The sequence below is a fragment of the Bos mutus genome, chromosome 18 (genome assembly GCF_027580195.1).
Source record: "Bos mutus isolate GX-2022 chromosome 18, NWIPB_WYAK_1.1, whole genome shotgun sequence".
Taxonomy (NCBI): domain Eukaryota; kingdom Metazoa; phylum Chordata; class Mammalia; order Artiodactyla; family Bovidae; genus Bos; species Bos mutus.
In genome coordinates this window covers 5,051,382-5,068,123 of record NC_091634.1, presented here as the reverse complement: position 1 = coordinate 5,068,123, position 16,742 = coordinate 5,051,382, and the positions used below count along the sequence as shown (strand labels likewise).

Below are 16,742 nucleotides of genomic sequence, written 5' to 3'. Positions count from 1 at the left end.
CAGCTCCCCCCCTCCTCCAAAAAAAGGCAACGAGCAAGACAACAGTGAGTAGACTGTGGCTCTCATAGTCCACTCACGCTAGATCCCCTCCCAACTCGCATAACCAATCTCTTAGATGCAGCCAAGCCTGAGATTCTAGTGACGGAAGCCTCGGTTGTGACCATCTGGTCGACCCCTATCCTGACGACCCTGTGGTTTCTGGGTCTGCGGGAGGGGTGGGAGTGGCCTGTGTGCAGCTCTGATCCGGTGCATCATTGGAGGTTTCCTTCGGCTGTGCCAGTCTTCTGCCAGAAGCCCCACCAGGAGAATTAGAATCACAGCCCCAAGGCATATCCGGGCCAGATTGCCCTTAGTGTAGTGCTGGAGGGCAAGACCTGGAGGAACAAGAAGAGACAGGAGCAGATGATAAAAGCCCAGCTCCAAGGGGACTTCCCTTGTGGTCCAGGGATTAAGACTTGACCTTCCAATGCCAGGGATGCAGGTTCAACCCCTGGTTGGGGAGCTAAGATCCCTCAAAGCCGAAAAACCAAAACATAAAACAGAAGCAATACAATGAAGACTTTAAAAGTGGTCCATATCAAAAAAAAAATAATGGTAATAATCTTGGGACTTCCCTGGTGGTCCAGTGGTTTAAAATCTGCCTTCCAATGCAGGGGGACACAGGCTGGATCCCTGGTCAGGGGACTAAGGTCCCACATGCCACAAGCCTGTGAGCTTGACTACTGAGCCCAAGAACCACAACTAGAGAGAAAACCACATGCCACATCAAAGATGCCTCAAGCTGCAACTAAGACCCAGCCCAGTCAAAAATAAAAATTATAAATAAATAGTAAACAAACAAAAAAAAGCTCCTCTCCAGGACCCACTCCAAGCCACATTTTGGGTTTGTCACAGCCAAATCCTTCATCTGAAAACCTATTACTCTCCGCTAGCCAGAAAAGCTATGACAAACCTAGACAGCATATTAACAAGCAGAGACATTACTTTGCGAACAAAGGTCTGTCTAGTCAAATCTATGGTTTTTTCAGTAGTCACGTATGGATGTGAGAGTCGGACCATAAAGAAAGCTGAGTGCTGAAGAACTGATGCTTTTGAACTGTGGTGTTGGAGAAGACTCTTGAGAGTCCTTGGACTGCAAGGAGATCAAACCAGTCAACCCTAAAGGATATCAACCATGAATATTCATTGGGAGGACTGATGCTGAAACTGAAACTCCAATACTTTGGCCACCTGATGCAAAGAACTGACTCGTTAGAAAAGACCCTGATGCTGGGAAAGATTGAGGGCAGGAGGAGAAGGGAACAACAGAGGACAAGATGGATGGATGGCATCACCAACTCCATGGATATGAGTTTGAGCAAACTCTGGGAGATGGTGAAGGACAGTGAAGCCTGGCATGCTGCAGTCCATGGGGCTGCAAAGAGTCAGACACAACTGAAGAATAACAGGCTAGGATGCCAACCTTCTTCCTCGAGGATTCCTCCCATCCTCACCAAGCATCAGGACTAGATAAGCCCCATTCATTGAGTAGCACATCTTCCACTCACCCCCTCACAGGCCTCTGATACTTCTCCCCATACACAGACACTACCTGGTTGTTTGGCTGATTGTGGAAGAGGAGACTGTCATAAGGGGTGGGACAGAGATGAAATTTCCCTTCTTCTGACCTTTTAGATAATCTCCACCTTCACACTGGTCTTTGCCCAATTCTGAGCTCCATATGCTAACACTACCCCTCCCCTTCTTAGCTGACACACCAGAACCCAAGACCAGAGAGCTGCAGCTTCTTTGCAGGGAAAGCAGCCAGTTTGGGGTAAAGACATGGGCTAGAGGGGGCATGAAGTTGGTCCAGAGAAGGACACTTACTCACCAGTTGGAGGGTCCGACTCCTTTGGAAGGACAGTGATATTCCTAGAAGCTTCTGGCAATCAAAAATGATAAGTGTAAAGAGGTGGAACCATCTCTTCTACCCCTGTTTCTACCCCAATCCTGAACAGCTGCATTGAGAGGCAGAATTCCAGGTTTATAAGAAGAGTGTGAACTACAAAGGGCTTCTCTGATGGCTAGGTGGTGGGAAAAAAAAAAAAAGCCTGCCAATTCAGGAGACACGAGTTCAATTCCTGGGTTGGAAAGATCCCCTGGAGGGGGAAATGCCGACCTATACCAGTATTCTTGGCTGAGAAATCCCATGGACAGTGGAGCCTCGTAAGCTACAGTCCACGGGGTTTCAAAGAGTCATACATGACTGAGTGAGTAAACAACACAAACTGCAGAGTCAGAGTGTTCGGATTTGAACCTCAGACTCATCACTTATTAGATGTGGATAGAGTGATAATGTTAGTCACTCAGCCATGTCTGACTCTTTGCAACCCCATGGACTATAGCTCATCAGGCTCCTCTGTCCATGGAATTATCCAGGCAAGAATACTGGAGTGGGTTGCCATTGCCTTCTCCAGGGGATCTTCCTGACCCAGGGATTGAACTCAGGTCTCTTGCATTACAAGTAGATTCTTTACCATCTGACAAATGACTTAATAGCTATGGGTCAGTTTTCCTAATCCTCCTGAGAGTGACTGGGGACCAAGAAGGGTTTTGAACATAGGATGGGGAAGAATCTCCTCAGAGTCTTGGAAAGTACCTGCTGGAATCAGGAACCTAAAGTGTGTGGACCCCATGAAGATAGCTAAGGAATCCTCAGGGAATCTGCCAAGGTTTTCTGCCTTGAAGGAAAAGGAGACACTTCCTAGGGAATCCAAAGGCAAAGAGCACAACAGTGTGAGGGAAACATAACTGCACTGGACTGGAGGATGTACTGTGTCCAGAGAACTACGATCTACATGGGCCTGAAGCACAGGATCGAGCCTGGAAGCAAGGGGAACAAGGCTACACACATGGATCAGAGCCAAGTTGGAAGAGCACACCAAAGGTATTTCCCTGAGGGTCCAGTGGTTCAGACTCTGCACTTCCAATGCAGAGGGCATGAGTTTGATCCCTGTTTGATCCCATGCAGCACAGCCAAAAAATTAAAAAAAAAGAAAGAAAGAAAGAAACATTCAGAACTGCCAGGAGCCAGCGTGAAGAACTCCGCCCATGGCAGAGGTCATGAGGAAGGAGGCTCGGCAAACGCAAAGGTGGGATCGAGGCTCAGGAGTCCCCCTGGAAATTCTCGAGCATCTACCCCGAAAACCAGAGCCTGCCTACTTTACTGCTTTGTGCTCTCACCTACACCCCTGGCTTTACGGGGGACTGTCCCCCACCACCTCTCTCTGAAAAAGAGTTAACTTACAGCTCCAGTTAATAAAGTTCCTGGGCATGACAAGAGTGTTTCAACCTACAAACTCCTTTGGAAGTCCTCTAGCCTGCCTGAACAGGTTCTTCCGGCCACATGTGATTGTTCACAGCCTCCCAACCGTGAGAGACATGAGATGTTCTAAACTGTCTAAATACAGATTCCTTTGAGCAGTTAAAAGATTGATTAGAAATTGTATTGGTGAAGTGTTTTTCACTTCTTGGGCCAATGTTTGCTGCTAAGTTTCCATATCCCTTACCTACTGTGTCCCTGGGAGTGTATTGATTAATATAATTGGTGAATAGAAATGTAAGTAGTAGCTTTAATGTTTGTAACCTTGGACGCTTGAGTTAATTCTTTTCTTGTTATAGGAATGTAACTTTATCTAATGCTTTTGGAGGGTGGCACCTGACTTTAGAATAATCACCTTTAGAGAAAAATAAGTTTTCTGAAGAAAGGGTCATAAAATGTTAACAGGCCTCCTGGTCAGAAGATGATGTAAATCACCTAAACTTTTGCATATGATAAGTTTGCAGGAAGAAAGCCTGGCTTACTGCTGACTCTACCCCTTCCCCCATTATCCTCTACGCACAACTTAAGGTATAAAAACTACTTTGGAAAATAAAGTGCAGGCCTTGTTCACCGAAGCTTGGTCTCCCGATGTCATTCTTTCTCTCACCTTCTGGCTGAATTCCCATCTGGAGCGTGGAGGCTCGTCAAGCCTACTAATTTTGCCTGGGCTTCTAAGATCTGACCAGGGAGGCCTTAGTGTCTCCTCTCCTTTGGGAGAACGGGAGGATGCCTGCGGCCTATGTAGGTGATGCAAATTCCTTGTCTTGGAATTTTATTAGCTTTCCACATAAACCAAGTTAGTCAGCCTCTTTTCTCCACTGAATTTTCTCACTGAGCTATCCTTATTTAACCACTCTTTATATCTTTAACTCTATCATATCCTGATCGCTGAAGCTGTCTCCCCTTCTATTTCCCTGGGTCCACCAGGGCTGGACCCCGGCACAGAACTTACTACCCACGTAGAAGAGTTCTTGTGGCAACACACTAAGTGGGAGAAAGTCCAAAAGAAAAAGAAAAACAGAGCGGAGCTGGGGACGGGGGGGAGGCTCAAGAGGGAGGGGACATGTGTATAGCTGACTCACGTTGCTGTATAGCAGAAACCAACACGTCATTGTAAAGCAGTTGTCCCTCAATTAAAAGTAAATTTAGGAAAAAAGAAGAGCACAGTGTAGGGATAAGTAATGGTGTCCCCATGGTAGCCTTGGTGCCGCCATCTTGGAGGCAGCCACGTTTCCCAGAATGCTCCTCTGCCCCCATGCTCAGAGCCCACCTCCACCCCACCCTCGCCCTCAAATCAAGGACTTTCCTGGGAAGAGTCAGGTGGTTTTGAGAAGCAGACTGAAAGCTGACAGCCTTAGATGATGGAAGAGCGAGCTCTGAGTGCCTGGTTACTCACCAGTTGTGGAGGCTTCGTTCGCAATCGAGTGGTTCAGCTTCCTGGAGGCTTCTGTGAATTCTAAGCAAGAAGATTATAAGAAAGTGGGTAATGTCGTGTCTGTTCAGTGAGTCCCTACTCCCCTTACCCCTTCTGAGCTATCCGATCTTCCTGGAACTCATTTATCTACCACACACTGCACAGACACAGAGGAAAAACAAACTCAGAAAGCCCAAAATAAACCCGTCTTCTACTTCTGAGTGGCTTCCTGAGAAATGGCTCCATTCATCCGCTGATGGACATTGGGTTACTTCCACGTTGGGGCTATTGTGAATTCTGCTACTATATGAACATTCACATACAAGCTTCTGTGTGAATACACTTTTTTAAATATTCTTGACTGTATATACTGAGGGTGAGGGCTTCCCTGTTGGCTCTGTGGTAAAGAATCTGCCTGCAATGCAAGAGACCTGGGTTCGATCCCTGGTCCAGAAAGATCCCACATACTGTGGAGCAGTTAAGCTATTGAGCCTGTGCTCTAGAGCCTACGAGCTACAACTGCTGAAGCCCACATGCTCTAGAGCCCATGCTCCGAAACAAGAGAGGCCACCACAATAAGAAGCCCATGTATCGCAACTAGAGGGTAGCCACCGCTCTCCACATCTAGGCAAAAAAAAAAAGCCAATTCAGCAGTGAAGACCAAGCACAGCCAAGGACAAATAATTTTTTTTTAATTTTCTTTGAAAAAGGAAGCACTATTGATTCATGCAACAACTTGGAAAAATCTCAAGGGTATTATGATCAGTTCAGTCACTCAGTTATGTCCAACTCTTTGCAACGCCATAGATTACAGCATGCCAGACTTCCCTGTCCATCACCAACTCTCGGAGCTTGCTCAAACTCATGTCCATCGAGTATTATGATGGGAGGCGGCGGAGGAGACAATCTCAAAAAGTCCCATGTTGTATGATTCCGTTTATATGTAACATTCTCAAAATGACAAAATTAAATCTAGGAAGAACAAATTAGCCAGGGGTTAAGGATCATGGGAGGGGAGGGGTGTCTATAAAGGGGGGACCCTGAGAAATATCTTTGTGAGGGTGGAATAGCATTTTTTGTTTTCTTCCCTGGGAACAGTATTTTGAATGCAATGGTAGTTATATGAATCTGTGTGATAAATCGACATAGAACTATACATATATAGTGTGCCAATGTCAGACTTCTGGTTTTTCTGTTGTACTGTAATTATGTAAGAAGATCCCCTGGAGGGGGAAATGGCAACCCACTCCAGTATTCAAGTATATCAAGAAATCTAGACAAAGAGGAGAAGGATAACAGGGTTCCTGTCCCTTTATACCACAGACACAGGGTGAATGCTCCAAAACCTACCTGTTACAGTGGAAGGCAGTTCTGTGGGCGGCCAGCTGGGGGTCACAGAGGTCCCTGAGAAATCAGGAAGAAAAAAAAAAGAGAGAGAGAGCGATCTGTGCACTGTTACGTGTGGTTCCTGAGCAAACCCAGTTTCCTCACCTGGAAAATAAAAATGCAGATGCTTCCATCACTGGACTGTGGTGAGTCTTAAACAGCATTTGAAAGGCACACCTAGCACATTCTGGAGCTAATGAATGATGATCCCTGTAGCTGCCTTCCCTACTTGCCAAACTGCAGTCCTGTCCCTTCTTCTGGATCCCTGTGACCTGCCGTCTTACAGATCCTGGGAACAAAAGTGGCTTTTGTCTCCTGGGAACCAGATGAGGAGGCAAAAACCATGGACTGTATCCAGAGAAAGACAGGCATCCTATGTGGGGACAAATGGGGACTGCCAAGGGAACAAAACAGCCCCTTCCCTCTCCCATGACCCTTGCTATCTGCTTTTTTACCCAGACCAATCACCCAGGCATTATTCCCAGCATTATTCCCAGGCAATAATACCCAGGCATTATTCATAGCATTCAAATTAAAACAGTATTAAATTTTCTTTTTCCTGGCTTTCACTTTCTCCAGGCTTCCACTGCAGGGGGTGCAAGCTCAGTCCCTGGTCAGGGAACCAAGATCCCACATGCCGCAAGGTGCAGCCAAAAAAAAAGAAAAAATACATGAATTAAAATTTTTACATAAAAATAACTGATTGATTAATGTAAAGTGAATATATGTATGCATATATATATATATATACACATATAACTCATTCACTTTGCTGTACACCTAAAGTTAACACCATATTATAAATCAACCATGTGTGTGTGTGCTAAGTCACTTCAGTTGTGTCCAGCTCTTTGCAACCTGGTGGACTGTAGCCCACCAGGCTTATGTGTCCACGGGGATTCTCTAAGCACGAATACTGGTGTGGGTTGCCATGGCCTCCTCCAGGGGATCTTCCCAACCCAGGGAGTGAACGTGAGTCTCTTATATCTCCTGCATTAGCAGGCAGGTTCTTTACCACTAGCACCACACTAGCTGAGAAGCCCTATAAACCAACTATACTACAATACACATTTTTTAAAAAAAGAAAATCTTGGGCTGGGAAGACCATCCTGGATTATCTGAGTGGGTCCAATTACAAGAGTCCTTAGAAGCCTAAGAGCGAAGCAGGAAGGTGGAAGAGTCAGAGAGAAAGAGAAAGATTAGAAAATGCTATGAAACTGGCTTTGATGATGAAGGAAGGGACCATGGGAGCCAAGAGATACAGGTGATTCTAGAAGCTGAAAAAGGCACCAGAAATGAATCTTCCCCTTGAGCTTCCAGAAGGAAGGCTGGCTGACACCTTGGTTTTATCCCTGCAGGACCCATTTCAGACTTCTGACTTCCAGAACTGTAAGGTAATACATTTGTGAAATTTAAGCCAGCAAACTTGTGGTCACTTGTTACACAGCACCCAGACACTCAAACACCCTCCAATGCCTCTGAATTCCCATGCTCCCTCCCCTGGAAACTTCCATCAGGGACTGCCAAGGCTGGAGAAAAGATTTTGTCTATACCCCTGACCTGTGACCACAAGCTCCAGGGGGTCGCTGGGGGCTGACCACAGGTATGGATATGCGCTGGAAAAGCTATAGCATCGGTAGATTCCACTGTGGGCTGCAGTCACCGTGACAATAGGGAAGTCTGCCCGGTACCACCTCTCTGGTGTCTTGAAGGGCCTGGTATCCCCCTCCTTGTAGAGAGCAAATTGGTCAAAACCATATTGGCTCTGACAGCGTAGAGTCACGGTCACTCCTGCGGGCACCGCCGTGCTGGGCTGGGCTGAGAGCGAGGGCTTGGGGGAAGTTCCTGGGAAAGGAGAGAACTTTAGTATTAAAGATGGTGGCCACTGTGGAAAACAGTATGGAGGTTCCTCAGAAAACTAAAAATAGAATTACCCACCATATGATCCAGCAACCCCTCTCCTGGACACATATACAGACAAAACTCTAACTCAAAAAGATATATGCACGCTTATGTTCACAGCAGCAATATTCACAATAGCTAAGACATGGAGACAGCCTCAATATGCACTGGCAGAGGAATGGATAAAGAAGATGCAGTCCGTATATACAATGGAACACCACATAGCCACAAAGAAGAATGAAATAATGCCATTTGCAACAACATGCCATGTGCAACTAGAGACAATCCCACTAAGGGAAGTAAGTCAGACAGAGAAAGACAAGTAGCACATGATATCAAGTACATGTGGGATCTAAAATATGACACAAATGAAACAGAAACAGACTCATGGACACAGAGCACGGACTGGTGGTTGCCAAGGGAAAGAGGGTTGGGAGAGGCATGGAGTGGGAGGTTGGGGTTAGCAGATATAAGCATTTATATATAGGAGGGATAAACAACAAGGTTCTACTACTGTACAGCACAGAGAACTATATTCAACACCCTAGGATAAACCATAATGGGAAAGTGTTTTTCAAAAAAAGATATGTATAACTGGAGCACTTTGCTGCACAGCAGAAATTAACAGCATTGTAAATCAACTATACTTCAATTAAAAAATATTAAAACTGGGGGAGAGGGATAAAAGAGAAAGAGAGAGAGAAAGTGGTTAAGACTCCACCTTTCCATTGAAGGGGCCAGGTGGTTGGTCTCCTGGATGGAAAACTAAGATCCCACATGCCCCAAGGGTGTGGCCACAAAATAAGTATTTTTTAAGGGATAAACGTGGCTAGAGGGGTGCACACTTTTTGCTCTCGTGTCAGGCTTGGATGTGACTTGGAATGACAATCTAGGAATCTGTCTTTATTTAAAATTGTGCTATTGTGAACATCGTGGATTTTATGCATTGATTTGGGGGTGGTTTTTTTTTTAAATATTGTATTAACATATTATTTATGTGGGTTACTGAGTTTTGGGCACTTTCCCTAAATTTGGCACTCAAGGCCAACATCTTGCTTGCCCCACCCTAATCCCAACATCCCCACCCCCTGCCCTCGCCCTGGGACTTTGGGTTTAGGGTCTTCATCACCCGCCACTCTCACCCTCTTGGCGCCCAGAACAGAGGACCACGCAGCCCTGAGGCTCCACGTCCAGCCCCGCCCACCCCCGGTTACCAGTAGCAACCAGCTCCAGCTGGCTGCTGGGAGGGGACCAGCGCATCCCTATCTGATAGGAGCAGCGGTAGCGGCCGGCTTGGTCTCTTTCCATCGCCGAGATGAAGATCTCCGCCTGGTCAAAATACCTCCCGGATTTCAGCTTCTCCAGGCGGTACAGTTCTGCATCCGGAGGTCCCTGGCAGCGAATGGTCACCGGCCTGCCCAGGGGCACGAGGGAGCTGGGCAGGGCCTGGAGGGAGGGCTCGGACAGGGGACCTGGAAGCGAAGCAAATCCTAGAGGAGCTCAGCTTCCGACAGAGCCCTCCCGTCCCGGTCCCTCCCCGAGCTCCTGCCTTCTCACTGGCTGAACCCAGAAGACGGATCTGGACTCACCTTCCGGAACGCGTATCACCCGGCCCAGACACAGCCCTGGGGAAAGAGCAAGCGACCAGTCACCAGGACCTCGTGTGAACCCACACCTCCTGCATGCTGCACACTGAGCTGACAAACTTGCATGCTTTTGCTTTTTTTAATTGAGGATATAGTTGAGAGTCCCTTCAACAGCAAGGAGATCCAACCAGTCTATCCTAAAGGAAATCAGTCCTGAATATTCATTGGAAGAACTGATTCTGAAGCTGAAGCTCCAATACTTTGGCCACCTGATGTGAAGAGCTAAATCATTTGAAAAGACCCTGATGCCGGGAAAGATTGAAAGCAGGAGGAGAAGGGGACGACAGAGGATGAGATGGTTGGATCGCATCACCGACTCGATGGACATGAGTTTGGGTAAACCCGGGGAGTTGATGATGGACAGGGAGGCCTGATGTGCTGCAGTCCATGGGGTCCTAAAGAGTCAGACTCGCCTGAACGACTGAACCGAACTGAACTGATAGTTAATTAATAACCTTGTGTTAGTTTCAAGTATTGCCTTTCTTTTGTCATTATTGTGTGTGTGTGTCATTTTTTTTTTTCAAAGATACACAAGCACATGATTGAAGTGAAAGAAGCCAGCCTGGGACATCTCTGGTGGTCCAGTGACCCGGACTCTGCCCTTCCAATGCAGGGGCCCAGGTTAGATCCCTGCTCAGGGAATTAAGATGCCACAAGCCCTGAGGCATGACCAGTTAATAAAAATTAAAAAATAAACACAGGGCTCCCAGTTAAATTTGAATTTCAGATAAACAACAAATAATTTTTTTTTTTTTTTGCACAGTATATCCCATGAGGTCCATAGCCCTGCAACTGGCAGGAGGTAGATTTAAACACGGGCAGCACATTTTCGCAGTAAATCATGTGGATGTAGTGCTAACGTTCCTTAGTTTGTATTTGAGCCTGTCGCTGCGTGACCTTAAACAAGTTACTTAATCCCTCTGGGCCTGTGTTCTCACCTGTGAGATGGGAATAACAGGAGGCCCTGCTTCATCAGGCTGTGATGGGGATTAAATGAGTGTCTTTTTAGAAACACAGAGTAGGGCTTCCCTGGTGGCTCAGTGGTAAAGAATCTGCCTGCCAGTGCAGGAGACACGGGTTCGATCCCTGATGCGGGAAGATCCCACGTGCCTGGTAGCAACTGAGCCCGTGCGCCACAATTACTGAGCCGGTGCTCTAGAGCCTGGGAACTGCAACTGCTGAGCCCAGGTGCTGCGACTACTGAAGCCTGCGGGCCCCAGAGCCAGTGCTCCGCAACAAGAGAAGCCACCAGAATGAGAAGCCTGGGCACCGCAACCAGAGAGGAGCCCCCATCACCACAACTAGAGAAAGCCCACATGCAGCAGCAAAGACCCAGCACAGCCAAAAATAAAATAAAAGCACAGAATAATGCATGTGCAAGAGCTCCATGAGTTCTTTCAAGGGTGGATAAAGGCTTGAGTGACTGAGGGGCAGTTTGTCTTCACAGTATGCACTCTTATCCCTGATAACACAACCGCTCTCCCTTCCTGCTTAGCCCCGGGAGCCTCTGTCCTTTTCCGTGATAAAATTCCTTTGAAGAAACAAGGAAATCATGCGCAGACATGCCCAGAATAGAGCTTGATAAGAAGGAGACTTCAAAAAATGCATCTGAGCCTCCGCACCAGTCCTATTACAGGAGACTCTTACTCCAGCGTTATTGAGATGGACTGACAAATAAAAATCTTACATATCCAAGGTGATGCCCTGTAAAATAATTACCACAATCAAGCTAGTTAACACATCCGTCACCTCACATAATTAAATATCTTTTGGGGTATTTTTCTGGTGAGAAATCTAAATCTACTCTTTTGGCAAGTTTCAGGTACGTGCTAAAGAATGGTTAACTACTGTCACCATGTTACGACTTAAATCCCCAGAACTGATTTCATCTTACACGTGGAAGATTGTACCTTTTGACCCATATCATCTACCTCCCCATTACCCGCACCTCCACCCTCAACTGCCTGTCCCCAGCCTGGGCAATCACCAAGCTACTCTCTGCTCTTGTGGGTTTGACCTTTTGAGACTCCGTGTATAAGTAGGATCCTGCAATATTTGTTTATCTGGCTTATATTGCTTAGCATAATACCCTCAAAGTCCAATCACATTGTCACAAACAGCAAAATTGTTGGCACCAGAACCTTAAGGGATATTGACAAGCTAAATCTATAATCTAGCACTGATATCAAATCCACCTCAAACAAAATTAAAAATTATAATACAACAAGGACCTACTATAGAATACAGGGAACGCTACTCAATATTTTGTAATAACCTATAAGGGAAAAGAACCTGAAAAAGAATATATATATATATATATATATATATATATATATTATATGTATCTGAGACCTGTATTCATTTATCAACCCAGCCATGAATAAACTACAATAATTCATACAAGCAGCATCGCCCTGGGTCCCAGTTTTCCCACCCAGCAAATAAGTGAGGTGATGCTTGTAGGTCGCCTCTTGCCCTGAAAGTTACCTCTTGCCCTGGTGCAATTAAAAAAAAAAAAAAAAGCATTCTTTGTCTCCTAGCCCACTGCCTGTCCCTCAGCATTTTCCAGAATGACTCACCAAGACAGAAGAGGGCAGACAGGACTGGGGACATGGTTCCTCGCCTGACCTGAGCTCTGCAACCCAGGAGGGAAGCCCTGGGTGGGGGCTGGAGCCAGACACAGGATGCGGTGGGGGGGTGAAGGGCCCTCTCCTCCTCCCCCATCAGCCTGGCTTTCCCTAGTTGGCACTCATCAAGCCAGAGCCATAGCGTGACTTGCACACAAGCTCCAAGGAGCCTGGCTTATCTCCGGTCACCAGCCCAGGGTCCCAGTGAGTCTGCCTCGTGAGGCATCATCTGTCTTCTGCTACTTCCAGTAGCCCCCTACATTCATTAAGGGCTTGCAAATCAAAACCCCAATGGGTCAGTGCAATCCATAGAGTCAGAAAGTACACTGGGGACTTCCCTGGTGGTCTAGTGGCTAAGACTCCGAGCTCCCAATGCAGGGGACCCCCGGTTCCATCCTTGGTCAGGAAACTAGACCCCACAGGCTGCAACCAAGACCTGATACAGCCAAATAAATTAACGTTTTAAAAAGAAAGGGGAAAAGTACATCAGTACGGCTTCCCTGCTGGCTCAATGGGAAAGAATCTGCCTGCCAGCGCAGAAGTTGTTGTTCAGTCGCTCAGTCGTATCTGACTCTTTGCGACCCCATGGACTGCAGCACACCAGACTTCCCTGTTCTTCCCTATCTCCCAGAGCTTGCTGAGACTCGTGTCCATTGAGTTGGTGATACCATCCAACCATCTCATCGTCTGTCGCCCCCTTCTTCTCCTGCCCTCAATCTTTCCCAGCATCAGGAGTTTCCAATGAGTTGGCTGTTCCCATCAGGTGGCCAAAGTATTGGAGCTTCAGCTTCAGCATCAGTCCTTCCAATGAATACTCAGAACTTATTTCCTTGAGGATTGACTGGTTTGGTCTCCTTGCAGTCTAAGGGATTCTCAATAATCCTCTCCGGGACTCTTGATATCGCTTGGCCCATCCAGACAATCCAGGATCGTCTTCCTCCTTTGACATTGGCTTTTAGGAACTTGAACCCATCATCCACCTCGCTCCCCCCTTGCCCTGTAAAGTAGAAGGTTCTGTGGATTAGGATGTGAACACCTTTGGGGGCACCCACTTTTGTGCCAACCACACTGTTCTTTACAAAATCCTTAAGCAAAGATCCTTTCTGCTTAAATTAAGAGGAATCAGCTTCACCAGGGTCGTTTGCAAGCAAGTCAACTGAAAAGAACAGATTTTTAAAATCAAAAATTTCCACTATCTGCTTGCAAAAAAAAAACTTGGGGTGTGTTAGCAAGAAGAGGGGTTGGAACTCAGAGTCTGATTCCACAGCCCACTCTCTTTCTGGGGGAGGGTTGTAGGTCCAAATGTCCGTGAGAACCTCTGACCACACAGAGATTTGTCTATTACATACATGCAAGCAACCTGCGGCTCACAGCTGATGCTAACCACAAACCTTCACAACCAACATCCGCTTCCTTTCTGAAACTGAGAAACCCCGAAGACCACAAGTGTGGAGTCACACATCAGCTTCACCCTTGACTGCTTCTCTGAAGGCTTTGAGGTGGTTCACAAACCCAGCTACAACCTTCACATGGATGGAAGACAATCAAACCGATCTACAACAAGACGGGCAAAACAAAACCCAAACCCACAGAAGCAGCCCAGAGAGGAGACAGCGGCAAAGTCGTGCACAGACCCAGGGCCCACCGTGGAAGGCGGTGCTCGGATGGGCTCTTCACCACGAGAGACCAGGCCGGGGTCACATCCTTCATGCTGCCCTTTGGGGCTTGAGAACTGTGTCGGGATGGTTTGGGCTGCCAGTCACGGGACATGAAGGGGTTAAGCTGAACTGACATGTGCACACGACCATGTGTAAAATAGATGGCTAGTGGGAAGCTGCTGTGTAGACAGGGAGCTCAGCTCGGTGCTCTGTGACGACCCAGAGGGTGGGATGGGGGTGGAGGGAGGTTCAGGAGGGAGGGGATATATGTATATATGACTCATGTTGTTGTACAGCAAAAACTAACACCACATTGTAAAGCAATTATATTCCAATTTTTTAAAAGATGTTTAAGCTGAGCTGACCTTCACCCCAGGCAAAAGGGAGAAGGAATTCCATTTCACAGAAGTACAAGCCCAGGGGTGTAGCAGGCTTTGGGTTCAGTAACATCCTGAGGATTCCTCCTGCAAGATGCAGGTCCGACAATTACTGCTGCTGCTGCTAAGTCGCTTCAGTCGTGTCCGACTCTGTGCGACCCCATAGACGCCAGCCCATCAGGCTCCCCGGTCCCTGGGATTCTCCAGGCAAGAACACTGGAGTGGGTTGCCATTTCCTTCTCCAATACATGAAAGTGAAAATCAAAGTGAAGTCGCTCAGTCGTGTCCGACTCTAGCGACCCCATGGACTGCAGCCTACCAGGCTCCTCCACCCATGGGATGACATCACCCCAAATCAGGTCACTGTGGCAGGTTGAACAGAGGTGCTTCCCCTAAAAGATATGTCTGGTCCTCCCCTTAGTACCTGTGAATGGAGCTAATTTGGAAAAAGGGGATTTTTTAAGATTTTTTTTTAATGTGGAGCATTTTTAAGCCTTTATTGAATTTGTTGCAATATTGCTTCTGTTTTTTGTGTTCTGGTTTCTTGGCCCCGAGGCATGTGGGATTTTAGCTCCCTGGCCAGAGATCGAACCCCCACCATCTGCATTGGAGGGTGAAGTCATAACCACTGGACACCAGGGGAGTCCCCGGAAAAAGGTTTTTGCAGATGTACATACGGGTCTTGAGATGAGACTGTCCTAGATTATCCGGGCGGAGCCTCGCTCCAACAAGTGTCCTCAGAAGAGAAGACAGAGGACAGAGGAAGAGGAGATGAGGGGAGGGCAGGCAGAGACAGGGATGATGCAGCCCCAACCCAGGAGTGGTTGGAGCCCCAGAAGCTGCAAAAGGCATGAGCCTCTGAAGGTGTGTCCCCCATCCCACCCCTGCCCCTGGCTCTGACACCTTAAGTTTGGACATCCAGCCTCTGGAACTGTGAGCGAATACATTTATGTTCTAGGTCAGCAAGTCAGTCAAACCAGTCAACCCTAGAGGAACCTAGATGCTGAAGCTGAAATTCCAAGAGTTTGGCCATGTGATGCAAAGAGCTGACCCATTGGAAAAGACCCTGATGATGGGAAAGATTGAAGGCAGGAGGAAAAGGGAACGACAGAGAATGAGACAGTTGGATGGTATCACTGACTCAATGGACAGACCATGGGAGATAGTGAAGGACAGGGAGCCTGTCACGCTGCAGTCCATGGGGTCACAAAGAGTTGGACACAACTTAGCAACTGAACGAGTCATCAAGGTAACGGTATTTGTTACAGCGGCTGGAGGAAGCTGACACAGTCTCTTTGGTGGAGGGTCAGGAGGTGGCTACCACAGCCATTTTGGGCCACTTGCTTTCTTGTGTGTGTGTGTGTGTGTGTGTGTGTGTGTGTGTGTTGTCCAGTGAGGGAGAGAAAAGCGCTTCTCTTTCATTCGTCTAATTGGGCTATCTTAACTCCTGTGCTGATTTTGCGTGCACGCTAAGTTGCTTCAGCCCCGTCAGATCTTTGTGACCCCACGGACCGCAGCACGCCAGGCCCACCAGGCCTTCCTGTCCTTAACTACCTCCCAGAGTTTGCTCAGATTCACGTCCATTGAGTCAGTGATGCCATCCAACCATCTCATCCTCTGTCGTCCCCTTCACATTTTGCCTTCAGTCTTTCCCAGCATCAGGGTCTTATCCAACGAGTCAGTTCTTCGCATCAGGTGGCCAGAGTATTGGAGCTTCAGCTTCAGCATCAGTCCTTCCAATGAATATTCAGGGTTGATTTCCTCGAGGATTGACTGGTTTGATCTAGCTGTCCAAGGGACTCTCAAGAGTCTTCTCCAGCATTATAAAAAGATGTCTGTGCACCCAAGTCTATCTTGCCCTGTTAGTCCCTGAATGATGTAACCCAACAGTTCTTGACTGGGGTGATTCTGTCCGCTCCCCAGGAGCATCGGGCAGCATCTGAAGATGTTTTTTGGTTGTCCCACAGTTGGATGGGGCATTGTGCTAGTGACATCTAGTGGTTAATGCACAAGATAGCTCTCTCCTCCCCACTTCAAAAAATCACCTGGTCCAAATGAACTTATTTACAAAACAGAAATGCTCACATGGAAAACAAACGTATGGTTACCAAAGGGGACAGCAGGTGGTGGAGGGAGATGAGCTGGGAGTTTGGGATTAACATATACTTACTACCATCTATAAGACAGGTAAACACGGACCTCCCTGGAGGTCCAGTGGTTAGGACTCCACATTTCTACTGCAAGTAGCACAGGCTGGATTAGGGAACTAAGATCCTGTGTGTTGCACAATGCAGCCAGAAAAAAGGGAGGAATTACAATAAAAAATTGGTAAACAAGAAGGAGCTAGTATATAGCACAGGGGACTCGACTC

General features: G+C 47.3%; 1 protein-coding gene across 1 annotated transcript; it reads right to left on the bottom strand.

The window, feature by feature from the left end:
- Window positions 1–135: 135 nt before the first annotated feature.
- GP6 (glycoprotein VI platelet) lies at window positions 136–12,322 on the bottom strand. The gene is made up of 8 exons (XM_005903105.2): window positions 12,289–12,322; window positions 9,653–9,688; window positions 9,278–9,535; window positions 7,722–8,006; window positions 6,126–6,179; window positions 4,758–4,817; window positions 1,871–1,921; window positions 136–374 (listed from the first exon to the last, which is right to left on the bottom strand). The coding sequence occupies exons 1-8, from the start codon at window positions 12,320–12,322 to the stop codon at window positions 136–138; spliced, it is 1,017 nt and encodes a 338-aa protein (XP_005903167.2).
- Between the last annotated feature and the right edge of the window lie 4,420 nt (window positions 12,323–16,742).

Excerpts from the sequence above, each read along its gene's own strand:
- GP6 (XM_005903105.2), bottom strand. The coding sequence starts at position 12,322 with ATGTCCCCAGTCCTGTCTGCCCTCTTCTGTCTTG. Across the intron at positions 4,818-6,125 it reads ACTGCCTTCCACTGTAACAG|AATTCACAGAAGCCTCCAGG; the intron begins GTAGGTTTTGGA and ends CTTCTTGCTTAG. Across the intron at positions 1,922-4,757 it reads GAACGAAGCCTCCACAACTG|AAGCTTCTAGGAATATCACT; the intron begins GTGAGTAACCAG and ends TTTGATTGCCAG.